The 17,862-nt window shown below is 43.0% G+C and overlaps 1 protein-coding gene across 1 annotated transcript in view; it reads right to left on the bottom strand.

Annotated features, from left to right (window-relative positions):
• The window catches only part of LOC142582637 (protein turtle-like), a 121,966-nt gene that overhangs the window by 46,655 nt on the left and 57,449 nt on the right, over positions 1-17,862 (bottom strand). Inside the window, exon 2 of the mRNA XM_075692547.1 lies at positions 4,775-5,110. Within this exon, the coding sequence (XP_075548662.1) occupies positions 4,775-5,110 (336 nt within the window). The remainder of the gene's footprint in view (positions 1-4,774; positions 5,111-17,862) is intronic.

The following is a 17,862-nucleotide window of genomic DNA, read 5'->3' as shown; positions in this document are numbered from 1 at the left end:
GGTCAAAATTTCCGGAGTCCTCCACTACGGCGTGCCTCATAATCAGAAAGTGGTTTTGGCACGTAAAACCCCAAATATTATTATTATTATTAAGAAGTGCTTAGGTGTCTTCGGATTTTCTTTAAAATATTTTTTTGTGGGCATTGGGACCTTTAACGGCAGCAGCGGTTGTCGCTTGCCTTCCCCGTTCTCGAGCAGGCAAAGACTTTTCGCATCTTCCATCCTTTTCACCTTGTCTATTCTACCTCTTCCCTCGAGCGCAATGTTGTAAACCGGATAATTTCTTTGGTTAAGCGCTCGGTATTATCTCTTTTGTGCCAGAAAGATTGGCTCCTACAGTTAAGCTTGTCTGCCGTATACGGAATCTTCCTTTCGGGGATAGACATGAGATACTCGAGAGACGCTAAACAAGGAATAAATTAACAAGAAATACTAGCCGAGCAAAATACAATAGAACGTATTCTTCAGGATGCTGCGCATACACTTACACGATACGCGTTGTATACGAAGACATACCGGTGTATTTCACTTCTAGTTGTATACCACTCACAAACGACTCAATATTTCAAGCCCAAGTTCAATTTCTTAGTCGAGACGTACAGCCAAATGTGTGGAGGTACGTATATAAAATCCTGCGATTGCTTGAATGTCTCCCTTTTGCATGCTTTGGTTTCCTTCTATAAAAACCGTGCAGTAAATATTTCCTGATGTATTTCACTGATCTAGTTATCGTCGAAGTCAATGTACAGAGTGTTTCACGTAATTTGTGCCAAGGATTTAAAGAAAGTAGTTGGCCGCAGCTGAATGAAACCAACGGCATATGGTTTTTCGTCATGTGACGCTCCTCAGAGTATTTTTATATTACGCCTAATTAGTTCATCAACGAGGATGAATTATGCAAAATTCTTAATATTCACTTTAGCGCCAAGTGCGTTTCGTTGCGTTGCAAAGCGGTTTCAGAAACTATCGATCCATTTTTTTTTTGTGGCAACGTACACGCTGCGTGGCAATATTTTTCGGCGTTTGAAGAAATCCCGTGAGATATGAAATAAAGCCACGTAACTGCGCCCATGCACTATCGTATACGAAGTGCATGAGCGCGTACGCTTCGTACTAACGAAGCGTGCGCGCGGACCGTGGCGAAGGGAGCGGCCCCGTCTCTAGGCATCGGCTTCGCAGTGCGTCAGCATATTTGGCGGTGGCGCATGGAAAAGAAGCGCCGTCGTCCCTGACAAGCGGTAAGCGTAAGTGATAAGCGCAGTCACGTGGTTTTATTTGCTCTTTCGTGGGCTTTCTTTAAACGCCGAAAGAAATCGCCCCGCAGCATGTAACTTACCAGAAAAAAATTGTATAGGTCGTTTCTGAACCCCCTCTAGAACGCAACGAAATGCACTTGACCAGGGAATATTAAGAAGTTTGCGTAATTCAGCTTATTGAATTAACCAAATAGCTGGAATGTAAAACTATACGCAATTAGCTTTATTCAGCTCCATCTAATCACTTCTTTTCTTAATCCTTGGCATAGGTTAGGTGAAACACCCCGTATACGGTGCCCTAGTTTTTTTTTTTTTTTTTTAACTGTCGGACCAAGGCAAGAAGTACGGGAGTGCTATAAGAAATCCTGCAATCAAGTTCGGAGTAGCCACATACCGTTAACTGCAAATAAAGTAGACGGTACTAAGCACTTAAACAAACGAACTTCGTTTTAACAAAACACCCAGGCTGGAGTGGTGAAAACTCAGCATCTAGTTGTAAGTAAATCTGGCTCCTCCATCACTTGTTCTTTCTTTGTCTTTCTCCAACAGTGTCTACCGTGTTCTAATTAAGTCAGGTTACTCAGCGCTTCGAGCCCATTTCGCCTCCAGGAATTTACCATCTCTGTAGCATCCCCATAACAATCTTCACATGAAAAAGACAATTGCGTAAGAAACGACAAAATTGAAAGAAGACGGAGTGCTGGGGAAGCGCACAGGAATTCGCCCTAGCAATTACGAGGACAGGGGTGCCCAAAGCGAAAGGTACCACGTTTGGCAAGTCCGTCTTACACGGTCAGGGGAATAACGAAACAAGCTTCGCTGCTCAGCTTTGGTTTTTGAGACGAGTGCGGGGTGGGTGTGGGAGGGAGGGGGGGGGGTCGGATTAGGCAGCCACGCTTTTCGATTTTCACGTTTATAGTCAAGCTTCGAGACACGATGCCACACTCCTAATTACTTTTGTCTTCGTTGTTTCTTCCTCCAAATATTCTAGTATTTTTTCACGCCTTAGGCACGCTCTGTTCGCGCCTGCTTAATTAACTTGTTCGTCATGCGTGTCTGCAGCGGAAGCAGCTTGCAAAGCCCTTATATGGCTCTCTGAGGACGAACGCTATCTCAGCTTGGGTTTCGTGCGTGAATAAGAGAGCGGACTAGCGGGCAGGTTGATTCTCACCCCTGAATACTGACCCGTTCCCTTGATTTTCGATCTCCGCTGGCCGCTTTTTCACCGACTAACAAATGTTAAACGTTATCGCTCGGCCCAGGGCGTGACTGTATGCAAGAGCATTTTTCCGATGTTATGAATTGTTCTATCCATTGTTGCTTGTCACCGAGTCTTGTGTAACCTGATGGTATGCGCGACGCGAATTGTGTTGTACATTATGGAAGGTACGCGGTTCCAGCGATTACGCTGGAACCTCCGACGAGTCAAGTATAAAAACCGATGCGCTTAACCCGCTCATCAGATTTATACGATCGCCGACTGTGTTCACCGCTGTTGTTGTGCTTTGAGTGTCACTTGCTTTTGTGGACCCAGGTTCGCCCAATAAAAAGTTCGTTTCGTGATTCACAGTTTTGCGTCTGTGCTCTTCACCGTCGGTACAACGTGTCAATATATACCTTTACAAGAGCGTGTCCTTTGCGCTCGCACTCGTCCCAAAATCAGACGTAGCGACAGCAGCAGAGGATTACAAAAATATTTATTCAGACGCTTCAACTGGGTCGATTCGTGAAGAAGTGGTAATCAAGCCCTTACGTATACATATGTATATAGGCCTCGCCATGGCAAGGATGTTTGAGCGTTTGGGTTCCAGGTCCATGTTTGATGCGTTCGTAAATAAGGGACGGCGAAATTTAAGCGTCGGTTTCATTTGTACAGCAAATACCGCTGGCCCGTGAAACCTGACGGCTGATCGGTATTGTTTTAAATAAGTGATATATCGTTGAGAGGGCTCCTCCGAGGAATTGTCTTTTGTACGCGGCTTCTACTTAAATGTGCAGGCTTATACAAATAAATTCAGAATATAGTGGGCGCACTTAGTGAACAAGCTCTGTTTTGTCTCATCTGGATGGCACACTAAGCTTCTTATCTCCTCCCAAAAAAAGTCTTAAAATAAAGGGAAACGTGGGACCAGTATATAAGTTCATCCGAGAGTAACGACATGATCTGCTCTCTGATTTTGGGACAAGTGCTATTTGCAGCAATATGTAAAAGGCTGATATTAACTGAGTTGTAGCTTTTGCGCAAAAAAAAAAAATGAGAGATTTATAACGCCTTGCCAAAAATAGGGAATAGCCTGGCTGATCTATCTCGAGAGTGAAAACACCATGAATACTCGTTCGCCTTTGCTGACTTTCCATCCTTCCGAATTCTCCTAATAGTTCATCATGGACTGACTTCTTCTGACTTTGTTGTCAGGCTATTCGCAGTATCGTTCGCTAGGCAAAAAAGTTTAGAGGATGCTTAAGCTTCGTCTTTAAGAGCAAAATGCGATAGCCTTCCAAGATCCCTGACTGCTTTTCACGCTTCCCGGCAAGTGCAGCTTACGTGACGGTAATGTATTTCTGGAAACGCCAACGGCAAACGCTTTGCACGAAGGCAAGTTTTCTGGTTGTTATTTTTTTAGAGGTTGGATTGCGCAACATTTTGACGAGACACACAAAATAGAAACACACACCACAGAGCGCTATTCCTTGTAACGCCATTGCAACACAATATTGATGGTTCTGCAAGAAACCGAGAGTGACGCACCACTCCTATACTAAGACAAACCTCAAACGGCAGGCGGAAAAAGGGTTTGTGTTTGAGTTTCCTCGAAACAGACTTATGTTTTCTCGTATATTTAAATTACAATCCTGCGGTATCATGTCTGTAGGTTGTGTGCATGTCGTTCTTTAAGAATTTTCTGATTTACTTTACCTTGATAAATTCAGTTAGTTCTGTAACGCATAGGCGCCACGTGGAGAGCCTGCGTGGATCGGGATGCATGGTTCGGGATGATTTTTCTCATACGGACAACGCAGCCGGCGCCGACAAATGACGCCGAATTTTCTGTGACGCGGGGCCCTTAACGCTATTACGTTAAAATTCACGCACAGCATTTTCTGGCACATCACCTTGGCGAAATGAACATAGCGTTCGACCTTTCGTGCCATGATGCCTCCGCCTTGTGTATTTCAAACAAAACTGCACCTCTCCAGTTCGCAGCAGTTAGGAGTTGGCTGATACACTCTCTTGCTATCTGCCATTCTGTTTTGGTGCGATGCGTCAGCCATTTGAACCATTCTGAAGAGTGATTTTCAGAATGATCATGCTATACCAAAAAGTGATTCCTCTATCTCAGCTTACTGCATTATCTCAATGCTCCTTTCTCATTCCTCACCCCAGTTGACACTTACGCGGTGCCGTGGGAAAATATGATTAGCTGCTTTTATCTATAGGCGGCTCAGCTTGACTTCACTTACGTGCATAATTACCGAGTTGTAGTACATAATAAGCCCGTGTTCGGGATCAAACTCACCGATCACCTTGAGGTTGATCACGGTGTTCACCGAGCGGGCTCTCCGGAAGTCCACTCGACAACGATACTCGCCAGCGTCTCCTTCACGCACGGGGTCTATCCGCAAGTGGGCCGGTGAGTGGCCCATGTCGAAGAAGAGTCGTCGTTCGAGTCCTGGAGCTGGAGACTGTCGCGCCTGGTCTACGTGATCTCTCCGTGAGTCAAGCGTGAAGATGGGCGCCAGGCTTTCGTCCTTGTACCATAGCACGAGCGTCACCGAGTCGTCTGGTGACGGCGGGCTGATGTCACACGGCAGCGCGACCTTTCCACCTGCCACGGCCGTGTACAGTATAGAAGCTGCATGGAAGACAAAAAATAACACAAGAACTCTCAGTGGCGAAATTAACGTCCAGAGATCGTTAGAGCATCTATATTCAATCAGAACTTTATGGGTATTTTATTAGGTGATTCTTTAAATTGTTATTAGGCATGCTTACATGACAATCTTTACAGTACTACTGACACAACTGGAAACCGGCAACTTATGTCAAACAAAGACACCTGCAATACCCGCATAATAGCATGATTAAAGAAAGCAAGTCTAATAATCACGCCCGTGAAAATTACATTATTTACTGCGCTTTCAAGTGTACTGCGAAGTATTGCGCTCATCTGCGACCTCAATAATGAGTGCCGGATAATGTGAACCTCTTTTCAACAGCTACCTCACCCCCGCATTTCCTTTAGGAGCAGAACACTGTTACTGCGTCAATACTCCTTAGGTTCAAGGACGTTTGTTTGTGAATGCTCGATGCGTACTTCTGTGTTCTCTGCACTATGCGGAACGCGTTCAAAGGAGCAATCATGAGCGCAAGTTATCGGGAGCGTCAGCTGTACTGTATTATTTTGTGGATTGGACCAAACGGCTCTCCGTTAGAGCACTACTGTCTGGCAAAAAAAAAGTATGCATGCGCATGCATCTCCTCTGCAAATGGCTACGACAGCTGATTTTTGTATAGGAATCCCTAACAACGCATTTAAAGAAGCGTGTTTCATACACCCAAACTAAGTATGTTGTGTATTTAAGGCGTCTTAGGGTGCCGTCTTTGGGTCACTCTGGGGCAGGTAGCAGACCAGGTATGCGTATGGGTATTCCTGATCATAAGCAACTAAAACGCAGTAGTGCCATTCCGGGGGATCAATCACATATTTTTAAATGTTCTTACCATGCGTAAGCTCATGTTATCATCGCTCCCTTACACTCACTCTCTTGAATAACTTACCGAGGCCCGTTATGGTCAGTGAGTTTCTGCACAACCAGGCGATCAAAGTTTTGGCAGTGACTCGAAGCCTCCTTGAAGCCTCTGAGCCATCGTGGTAACAAAATAAGACTCAGTACTAAGGCGAAGGACATAGACAGGGGTGCTGAGCGCTGAGTTTTGTTTTGTTAGGTATTTAATCAAATTCTAGTAGTCCAAATTGAAGTGCTTGTTCTCAGCCTTCCTAGTTCCGTCAGGTGGCTGAGATGGCCAAGAATAAACAAGGAATATCTATATTTATTCAATTGGGCGCACGTTATCATAGCTGGCTTAGGGTAATTTTCTTGGATAACTTAGTTAGTCCCGTTGTAGTAGCTAGTTTTGTAAGACATCCACGCAAAGTTCTGATACTCCCGGATTTCATGCTAATATTTGGTTGCTTTCTATTTTTGTTTTGTTCGTAAGACGACAGAGAACAAATCAAAAGTAGCCAGCAACATTTTCCTCCCTAAATTATGCTATTAATTATGGGAATAAAAAGAAAGCAATAAGGAATTTGTGTAAGAAGTCTTCTGATCTTTCGTTGAAAAGGGCCTATAGGCATAATATATGTTACAGTTTTTCTGTATCAGACCCGACAGCTGTGCGAGGCGCAAGTGCAGCGGCTCTATCCGTGGGAGCTTCCAGACGGACACTGCGTTCTTTTTTATAATCTGTTCCTTTGCCGCTTCTTATCACCTAGTGCCTTGTGTATTATTAATGTATTCGAAATTTTGCGAGTGCGAACTAAGATAACGGAAGCGAAATTCCTGACGGAACAATGGAGTGAAAGGAAGCTTGGAATATTCCCAGCAAAGCGGCGTCCCAGCCTCATTTTCTGTTCCCATAGAAGAAGGCGCAGCCTAGCGTGACCTTCCCCGGCTATTTTCCCATGAGAGGACGGAAGCGGTTGTCTTAGTCTGTTGGCTGCGTGCTTATTGAAAGCTTTTTCTACTGGCCGCATTCTCTTCCCTCGAGCGAGAGTCTACAGTGAAAACAAATCAGAAATGTAGCTTGTTGAAAAAGAAAAGCAGTGCGCAAAGATTGCATGCTCTTTGACTCTATTCAACGTGAACATCCCTGCATCTCCGTCTTCGTTTCTCTTTCTCACTCTTGATTTGACGTTCAAATATGGCTTTGCGAGTGAGTTATCTGAAAGCGTGGAATCAATCAATCAATCAATCAATCAATCAATCAATCAATCAATCAATCGTTATTTACGGTGCTCAGGAACAAGTATGAGGTCTAAGTCCTGGCGCATGCATACATTGAAAAAAGAAAAAGAGACGTCCGGCTAATTAAATAAACAAACTATGAATAAAAAGACAACTTTGAAAAGAATAGCTATGTACATACAACAAGGCGCAAGGTGAATACAAAAGAAAAAGCAGGAGAAGGACACTTGAGCAATATAATAATCTGACTCAACAACGCAATGCTCTGAAAAGAACTATATTGAAGAGGAGGAATAAACTTTTATTTTGAAAACAGTATCCCAGGGTAAGCCCCGATTCAACTCTCGGTGGAAAGTCTCCTCATTCCAGGAACCCTCTATTGAGATAATTAAAATAAGCGTTGTAAAGACTTTGTATTCTGTGGGTGGTTTAGTGCTGGTGATGACAGGCAGGAACATGGAAAGGTTTATGTTCTCTGGTAATCTTGAGCGTAATAATAATAATAATAATAATAATAATAATAATAATAATAATAATAATAATAATAATAATAATAATAATAATAATAATAATAATAATAATAATAATAATAATATGATGATGATGATGATGGTCATGAAGAAGAAGAAGAGGAAGAAGAAGAAGAAGAAAATGCTAGTAGCAAAACAAGAAAAGGTGGACGAGAGGCATGTGTTAGCCGGGCCATAACGGCTCAGTCCAGTAGCCCGAAATGCGCAGCCACTGCCAAATTTCTAGTAGCGGATGAGCTAACGAAAAGCCAGGTATATATGCTGGATGAATGATAAAATTATATGGGCAGTTCTTTTACCAGGGGCCACATCATGTTTTCCTCAGGGCATGAAGGAGACAAAAGAAAAGCTTACTAAAAAAGAAATAAAAAGAGAAGCAAGTAAAAGAACGTGTTTGGCTTTCTCTTAACTTTTTTGTTTTTGTTTTGACTTTAGTGTAGACACAAACTTGGGCGTGGCATGGCTCACGCGAGAGGGCACCGCTGTGTTCAGATCCTTCACATGGCTGAGAATTTTTTTTTTTTCGCAGCTGGCTGCCCTGGTTGTGAAATAACAAAAAAAAGTGAAAAAAAAATAAAGAAATCATGTCAACGAAAGAAGATGGAAACACGCCGAACGAGGATTGCAATGAAATTTCGAAAACAACACATTCACCAAACGAGATTAAAAATGAACACGTACGAGAATGAATGTTTTGAGGAAGCAACCCAGAAAAATTTCGGATCAGAGACGTCCCTGAGCAGAATGTTCGGTCGTCTTTAAATCTTTCATTTCCAGAGGGGTTCTTTCTTCTTCGTCAAGCGTTCGTGTGTTCAGCGCCGAAAAAAAAAGAAGATGAAGGCAGATATATAAGATTACGGCGAGAAATTACAAGCTGGAAATTAGACAGGTAACAAGGATCACTACAGAAGAGCGGCCCTTGAATCGCGTATTTGGATCAAGAAAAGGGCGGTATGCTTTTCTGAATTAAGCTTTGAGGCCGTGGAAAAAGAACTGCCGCAAAAACGAAAATGTTTTCGGTTCTCTAGACTCTCACTGAGCCTACGCCAAGGAGGCGCTTGCACCGCAGGGACCAGCCAAACGTGACGTAGTCCGATGAAGGCATCGTCCGCACCGAAGGCCACACACACTTCGTGCTCGCCTAAAGAGCATCTAATGGAACTCCCCTGAGGAGCTCGTGTGTTCAAGGCAAACAGAGTTGACGCCGTCTTCCGCTCACTTAGGCAAACAACGCCTCACTTGCGGTACCACACAAAGGATCGGGTTCTAACCACGAGGAAGCGGGGTGGTCGTCTCGGGCGAAGGTGCATGTGCACAGAGTAGCGTTTTCGCTCTCTGCTCTCTTTTTCGCAGTGTCACTTGGTGATCTCGGAGAGCTCCAGCGCCGTGTTATCGCGTGAAAGGCTCCCGGTATAATGAGGCCTCATTATGCGCAGGCCTCGGGCACGGGTACTTATACTAACAAACGACGACAAATAATCACGATACGAGGAAAATAATAATAATAATAATAATAATAATAATAATAATAATAATAATAATAATAATAATAATAATAATAATAATAATAATAATAATAATAATAATAATAATAATAATAATAATAATAATAATAATAATTAATATCTTTATTGCCATAACACATATACAGCATTATAATCAGGCCTGTCTAAGCCTACAAGGGCTTCTGGAACATGGGCCTGCAGAATTGGCAAGGCAATACATTGAGAATAGGAAAACAATCACATATCAAAGAAAATAATGACGCTTTTACATAAAGCGCGCGATATTACATTTGGCTGCGCAAATTTATTGCAGCAGTACCTAGAGTTCAAGCTTGCATAAAGCGAACGAAACATACAACACAAAATGCAAGAATTCGAATCTTTGAAACAATTTCCTCATAAATGTTACCTGAGATAAGAAGGCAAAGCAATGTGAATATGTAACATGTTTAGCCTACAGAGCACGTATCATCTTTTTCAGTGATATTTTCGAAGTTGCTGTGAAAATAACCTCTGGTAGATTGTTGAACAGATTAGGAACGTACACACATCGCCGGGCCTCACCGTATGTCGTTGCGGAACGAGGCACAGTGAAACGCAAGCCCGAACGGAGCATGCACACAGGTTTATGCTGAACTTTGAAATCATAGTTCTAAAATGACGTAATACCACTGTTTCAACAAACAATGAGCGGAACGAAGGAAAACGTGCGGCGGTAAATATGTTTCGACATGAAAGCAGAGGCGAATTATACGCTACACTTTGGAGCATGTTTTTAAAAGAGCGTCCACCCGGCTCTCCCAACGCGCAGAACAGAAGGAGAAAATTGTGATGCCATACCTTAATATTCCGTACGCAAGAGCGTTCACAATTGTTTTTTTGTCTGAAAAACGAACTATACATTTACAGTGATAGAGTGCCCAGGCAACGCTTCGGAGTTTACTGCATAAATACGCTAAATGCGATTCCCACTACAGGCTTGAGTCAAAAAATACGCCCATGTATTTTATAGACTGCACATATTCCACTGGAGTACAGCTACAATGTGAACATGATTTATTGTACAAACAGATATGTTTATCTATCGACGTCATCTTTAAGGGACTTCTGAAACAAATCAACTTTGTTTTTGAATTGTTGATTACAAGGAAATCTTTAGAAAACCAATCAATTACGTTATAGACATCTTTTTGTAGCATATTGATTGCTGATTTGTAGCATAAATGCTTTGCTAGCAGAACGGTATCATCGGCGTATTGAAAAATTGTGCATTTTGAAACAGTGGACCCAAGGTCATTCATGAAAATGTTAAAGAGTAGCGGGGCTATGATGGACCCTTGAGGGACTCCAGCTTCAATAGGCAAAATAGAGCTATAATAATAATAATAATAATAATAATAATAATAATAATAATAATAATAATAATAATAATAATAATAATAATAATAATAATAATAATAATAATAATAATAATAATAATAATAATAATAATAATAATAATAAAGGTGCTTACTGATGTGCCCAGGGACAACCTCGAGGGTATTGGTGCTGGCGCACTCGGCCAAACAATGCACAGAAAAAATAGTGCACGCCCACAGACACATACAAAGGCGTGCACACATAAAAAAAGACTAATTTCGCGAATACGGATTTTAACACAGCATAAGATGTGTACACGACGAGAATACAAAGCAAAAATGGAGAATCATAAAAAGCATTACACAATGACAGAACACACGAAAGATATGAGATCTTTTTTGTTTTAGTTATTGAAATTCCTCTGCAAGCTCTTTCAAGAGAATATTAAAATTAGGCATGAAGATATCGAGGAACTCTTAAAAGGCGTTACATGACGCCTGCACTCTAGATAGAGGGTCAGAAAAATCTGAAGGCTGAAAGGCGCGCTGTTTCCTTGTGCCTTTCTGCGGAATGTAAAAGCGCACATTAGAAAGCAAGTGCCAGCAGCATATATTTTCATGTATTAATTTGTGGAGTAAGAGAACATCGTATTTGTTGCGCCTACAGGGGAGGGTAAGTAACGTGAGCGTCTGTGTTAGCTCTATGGAGATGGAAGGCTTTTGACGGAATCGATGTTGAAATATAGATGTGAACATTTTTTGCACACCTTCTAAAAGTTCAAAATTTGACCTGCAAGTGCCGCCCCAAACGACGTAGGCGCACTCAATAACGGGAAGGCATACGCTCTTACATAAGGTTACAAATGGCCCACGTTGTCGGAAGCCTCTCGTCACCCGACATACTGTGCCGAGCGTTCGAAGTGCGCGCTGCCTCGTCTGTTGAGCGTGGGGCGAGAAACTCGGAGAGCTTTCGAAGTACACTCCAACGTCTTTTGTTCCGTGAGCTCTTGGTAGGAGAAACTCTTTGACGCTATAGGGAAATAAAGTTTTGTTATTCTTTCGCGTGAAGTTTACAACTTTCGTTTGTGCTGCATTTATGACCAGCTTGTTTCCAGCGCGCCATGAGGCAAAATTCGCGATGTCCTTCTGAAGAGCGGCGCAACCATTAGCATTTTTTACTGCTATGAAAAGTTTGGCATCATCAGCATATAACAAAATTGAAGAGTTTTGTATGACTGCCGAAACGTCGTTAATAATTAATAACAATATTGAACAGTTTTGTATGACTGCCGAAACGTCGTTAATGAATAGCGAGTAAATAAGCGGGCCGAGGGCGGACCCTTGAGGAACTCCACTTGCAACGGCATAAAGTTGTGAATACTGACCGCTTACGCTAATGTAGCAATACTGGTTGCGTTGGTACAGCTTCGTATCAGCGCTGTGACAGAGTGGTGCAGGTCAAGTTGTGTTAATTTTTGAACGCTTATTTTGTGGCATACGACATCAAACGCCTTACTGAGGTCAAAATAAATGACGTCCAGCTTTCTTTATACACCGCTTGAGAGGCATGCATCATGAAGCTAACGAGGTTGGTAGTAGTGGAGTGTCCCAATACAAATCCATGCTGCTCAGGAATGATAGTATTCTTTAATAAAGGATGAAATTATTGATTGCAGAGTGCAGAAATAAATAGGCCCGTAGTTCCTCGCAGCAGTTTTTTGCCCTGACTTAAAGATGAGGGCGACCCGCGCTGTTTTCCAAGCCTTTGGGAATATGTTCATCTTTAAAGCAGAATTAAAAATATAAGTTACCACTGGAACAAGCAAGGACCCGCACGTCTTAATCAAAGTAGGTGCAATGTCATGAGGACCACATGAAAAACAAGGTTTTAAGCGTTTGATGCTCTTAAAGAAAAGTTCTTCTGAAATGGATACACTTGAATCCAGGGAAACGTAATTGGAAAGCTAACTTAGTCACTGTACCCTGCACCGTACTCAGACCCAAAGTATTGGGCGAAGGCAACGGTTACTTCCGGAACAGGTTGGCTGTCGCCGCTAAGTAGAGAGGTATCTGGTTTCATATTGTCGGATCACTGTTCACGAACTCGTCCCCAGAAAGACTTGAAATTTTTGGAAGTACTAGCCTCCACATGTGCATATAGAGGAAATGATCACGCTTGTAAAGATGTTTAGAGAGTGCCTTGTAGATTTAAATTGTATATGTCAATGTTCCTCATTTGTTCGCTATGCCTTCCTGTGAATAGTCTTTAAGCTTCAAAACTGGTTTCAGTTCAACAGAAAACCAGCGGGGACATTAAGAGCTCTTAGCACCTTTTAGTGTTATAATGTTATTCATTCCATCATTAATATTATTCGCGAATGCCGTTACTTACTCGTTAGCATCTCTTTGTTGTAGTACTGAAGACCAGTCCGCATTATTAAGATAGTGGTAAAGACCCACGTAATCTTCGCTTGAGAAATTAAAATACCGAGGTGTTGCTGAATCCTTTAATCTCCTGGTATAAGGTATCGTGAATAGTAATGAAATAGAACGCGAGGGATGATATTTACCTGAATTAACAAGGGGAAAATCGCCACAGGACACATTCAAACCTTCTGCGCTACTAAGGCATAGGCGAAGAAGAAGTGTATCTGTTCGGTCGCTGTTTTTATGTGGTGCTCTGAGTTTTCTGGTTTTTTGGATAGTTACGGTTACCTTTGACGACGATTGATTAACAAGACATCGGGTGAAGATTCAACGAGCCAGGCGCCTTACAGGTACGACATTTCTTTTTTGAAGACCTGACTATTACCCTGCCGCTACGGTGGTCGGAAGCCGAGAACATCGTCACGAGCCTTATGCTCGTCCAAACGTAACAAGCCATATGAATGACGCCACGGGCCGTAATGAAAAGCCTGGAGCCTTGCAAGCGTCACAAAGCTTCATAAAGCCGGCACATTTGGTTCTCCCCAACTCAGAATCAACTTCAGCGAATTCAGGACTGATGGCTGATGGTGAGGCCGACACCAAGAAACCTCGCCTAGAAGACAGCAAGTACGATGATAGAACATCGACTTATGAGCTAAGTGATGAAGAAGAGATGGGTGAAGATGCACCATTTACTGTGGTCACGTATAAGAAAAAGCGAGCCGAAGGCATTCCGGTTGTCTTTCGCCCAACAAGTGAAGGTGCTACTTTCTGGCAAGTAAATCCAAACCGAGTGTCTGCCGAAATAGTTTCTGCTGCCAAAGAAAAAGTACAGTCTTTCAGGACGACCAGAGATGGAAGTTTCAGTGTCAGCGTTGCTTCCTTAGCATCGGCGAAACGCCTTTTGATGCTCTCAAGTGTAGGCGGCCTGGAAGTCAAGCCATTCATCCCACAGTCGTACACGCGAAACGTTGGGAAAGTGAAACATGTGCCTCTGCAGTACACAGACGATCAACTCCTAGACTTCTTGAAAGACGCAGGAGTTATATCAGCACGCAGACAGATAAGGTATTCCCGCCAAGAAGATGGAGCAGTGAAGTCATCTCCACTTCACACGGTAATCCTGACTTTCAGAGACGACCGCCCTATTCCTGGAAGAATTTACTTGGGTTTCACCAGTCACCCTGTCGAGGAATACCTAGGACCCGCACTTCGCTGCTATAATTGCCAGAGATTTGGGCACATGGCGAAAACCTGCCGTAGCACACGTCGATGCAAAATCTGCTCAGAAGACCATGACCACAAGGAGTGCAAGTCACTTCTTCAACCTAAATGTGCAAACTGTGCGGGGAACCATGCCGCCTCCTTCTCAGGCTGCCCACAGAAAAAAGCAGCGGCACAAATGCGTCGACATGAACTAATTCATGGAAGACAACCGCGACGCAATGAACCCGCACCAAACCTCGAGATCGTGCATCCAGTGCCAGATCACCCACCTCAGCGGGCACCGGAACCACCACAGCCAAGAGCACCAACAAGATATCCCTCCTCTAGAGAACAACCAACAGTGCAATCAAGAGACCAATCAAGAGGATCAGAGTCAAGCGCCCAGTCTTATGCATCAGTGCTACGGAAAACCACAGGACAACAGGCAGAAAGTAATACACAAGAAAGCTCCTGTTCTCGCACACATTTCTCTCAGCGACCTTACGCATCTACTGCAGAAGTAACACCAGCTAATAGCGAACATACCACAGCATCGGTGACACAACTGATTTTGCCGATGCTTTTCGCAGCTCTTAAGGCAATCCTATCTGCTTTGCCGGAAGCAAACAACCTACCAGAAGTAAAAGCCTTGTTGCCTCTAGAAGCACTGTTGTGTCAACAATCCGGGCCGAAACTGCGGCAGGCACTACATGAATAACCGCTACAAAAATGTCTCCATATTTCAGTGGAATGCCAACAGTCTTCGAAGAAAGTGCGCTGACTTTCGTAAACTGCTTGTACAATACAACTTCCCAATACTTTGCATTCAAGAGGCGGGAATCACTGACGACTTCCGCCTCTCGAATTATGTGATATATAAGACTTCTCGTCAAGGTAATGTTAGCAGAGTGCTCCTGTGCGTCAGAAAGGACCTACCATCTTATCAAATTCAGTCCAGTGATTCAGACTTCCCGGAATTCATCGCATGTAAAGTATCCTTTGGCAAGCTCTGTATAACAGTGATTAATCTGTATCTACAACCTTCAAACCGGGTTTCAGTAGAAGCGTTAGTGGATATCTTCAAAATAGCTCATTCTAATGTATTTATATGTGGCGACTTCAACGCACACAACATCATCTGGGGCAGTGATCATTGTGATGCACGGGGTAATGTTATTGAGTGCGCCATAGATAAATGCAACTTGACTGTTTTAAATGATGGGTCGCCAACATTCCTTCGTGGATATAATTACTCAAGCTGCATAGATGTTACCCTGTGTTCACATGATCTAGTGAATGGTGTGGGATGGACAACAGATATGGAAACACGCGGAAGTGATCATTTTCCCATCCTTGTTAACCACCCTAGCATGCACTATGATATCAGGCGTTACAGCAGACTAACCAGCTGGCAAGCTTTTCGGTACCGCCTAACGGATCAAGTTAACCAACATGCAACAGTGGAAAAATTTACAGAATTTTTGCAGGATAATATGAACATATTCACAAAGAAGGTCCCAATACCAAAAGATTATGCTGCAGTTGACGGAGAATATGAACACCTAAGAGCCATCCGACGCCGATCCGAAAGAGCTTACCGACGGAGCGGAAGTTTGGAAGCATACAGAAACGCTCAGAAAATACACAATGTAATGCGCAGACGAATGGAAAGCTTAGGCAAACGGCGCTGGCGCGATTTCTGCGGCACGCTGTCTCCTCACACGTCTTTCCCACGAATTTTTCTTGTAATTCGTTCTTTAAGCGGACCTGTAACACAAAGCTTCCCATTTCGTGCTCTCGCTGTAGCCCGGGACACGTGTGAAATAATAGTTGCAGATGAATTTTGTGAGCTTATTTCGAGATCTGCTTTTTCATCCCAATGTGCAGAATTTGATATTTCAGTAGAGTTGGCTAAGCGAAAAATTACTGCTTGCTACTGGGCCCAACATCCTCAATTAGATCACACTTTCACATTAAGCGAGCTCCAATGTGCAATTGCATCATATCGCCAAAAGTCCGCTGCTGGGCCGGACGGCATTACGTACAATATGCTAAGAAACCTCGGACCGACAGCTACAAATGCGCTCTTAGACATCTATAATAACTTATGGATAGAGGAAACTGTACCTGACTCTTGGAAAGTCGCTCGGATCATACCAATTTTAAAACCTGGTAAGACGCCCTTGTGCCTTGAATCCTTCCGCGCCATTAGTTTGACAAGTTGTTTATGCAAGGTAATGGAGAAAATGATTGACGCGCGACTTCAATGGTGGTGTAATGAAACGAATGTGTTGTCCAACTACTTAGTAGGTTTTAGAAAACATAGATGCACAATGGCTGCAATATTAGATATAGTAACCTGTGTGGAGCACGAGCGTGCATGTGGAAACATGACTATAGCAGTATTCCTAGACATCAAGAGGGCATTTGACACTGTTAGTCACGTTCATGTTTTGCTAAGCATGTTGGAACTTGGTCTGTCTGGCAGGTCCTTGCGATGGATTTCTGAATTTCTATCAGGTCGCAAAATATTTGTTCAGACGGGTGAAGGAAAGAGTGTTGAACATCTCGTCAAACAGGGAGTACCACAGGGAAGCGTACTCAGCCCCTTCCTTTTTAACTGCGTCATGGCTGATTTAACACAAAGACTGCCATCACAGTTAAAGTTTTCTCTGTATGCAGATGATGTGTGTATTTGGACATCTGGATCTAATGCTCAACTACTCCAGATAACATTGCAAGACGGCATAAATATCATCAACCAATTTTTGAGAGAAAGAGGAATGGTACTGTCACACGCAAAGACTGCTGTATTGCCCTTCACTCGGAGGCAGTTAAAAAATTTCACTCTTAATCTGGAAGGACACCCTCTAATGATTGTCACACAGCATCGATTTCTTGGCGTAATACTTGATAGGCAGCTATCCTGGGCACCCCACTTAAAAAAACTCGAAAACGAGGTCAACGCCACAGTGACTGTACTTCGCAGACTTGCAGGCACATCATGGGGCGGATCAGTATCGTCCATGCTGACTGTTTACAATGCATTAATACGACAAAAAATTGCATATTCCGCGCCCTTCTTACACGGACTTTCCCACACGTCAGAAGAGAGACTTCAAAGACTTTTAGCTAGAGGACTACGCCTATGTCTAGGAGTTCCACGAGCGACTTCGAGTTCTCTTGTAATAGCTGAGGCTCGCCAATCACCATTTCCAGTTATGCGAACTACAGAAACATGCCGGCATTATTTCCGTCTTCAAAACCAGCATAAAAACCACCCATTGGCTCTAGACATAATGAAACGAGATAGAAGTTATGTTCATATAGAAATTCAAAAAAATCTTCACATATTGCCAGGAAATGAATTTTGGAACTCAGACATCGAATATCCTCCATGGCTGCTTACACTTCCAAAAATCGAATTGTCAGTAGAAGGAATATTCAGCAAAAGAGACATGTTCATTCAAGCTGCTCAACAACTCGCACTATAGCAGATATATATGCGGTATTCAGGATACACACACGTCTATACAGACGGCTCCAGTACAGCAACCTCTTCAACTTCATCATTCATTATACCGCACCTCAACAAACAAGAATCATTTAA

Source organism: Dermacentor variabilis, chromosome 5, assembly GCF_050947875.1.
Source record: "Dermacentor variabilis isolate Ectoservices chromosome 5, ASM5094787v1, whole genome shotgun sequence".
Classification (NCBI taxonomy): Eukaryota; Metazoa; Arthropoda; class Arachnida; order Ixodida; family Ixodidae; genus Dermacentor; species Dermacentor variabilis.
Note: the sequence above shows the minus strand (reverse complement) of the source record. Positions and strands in the feature narration are given on the sequence as shown.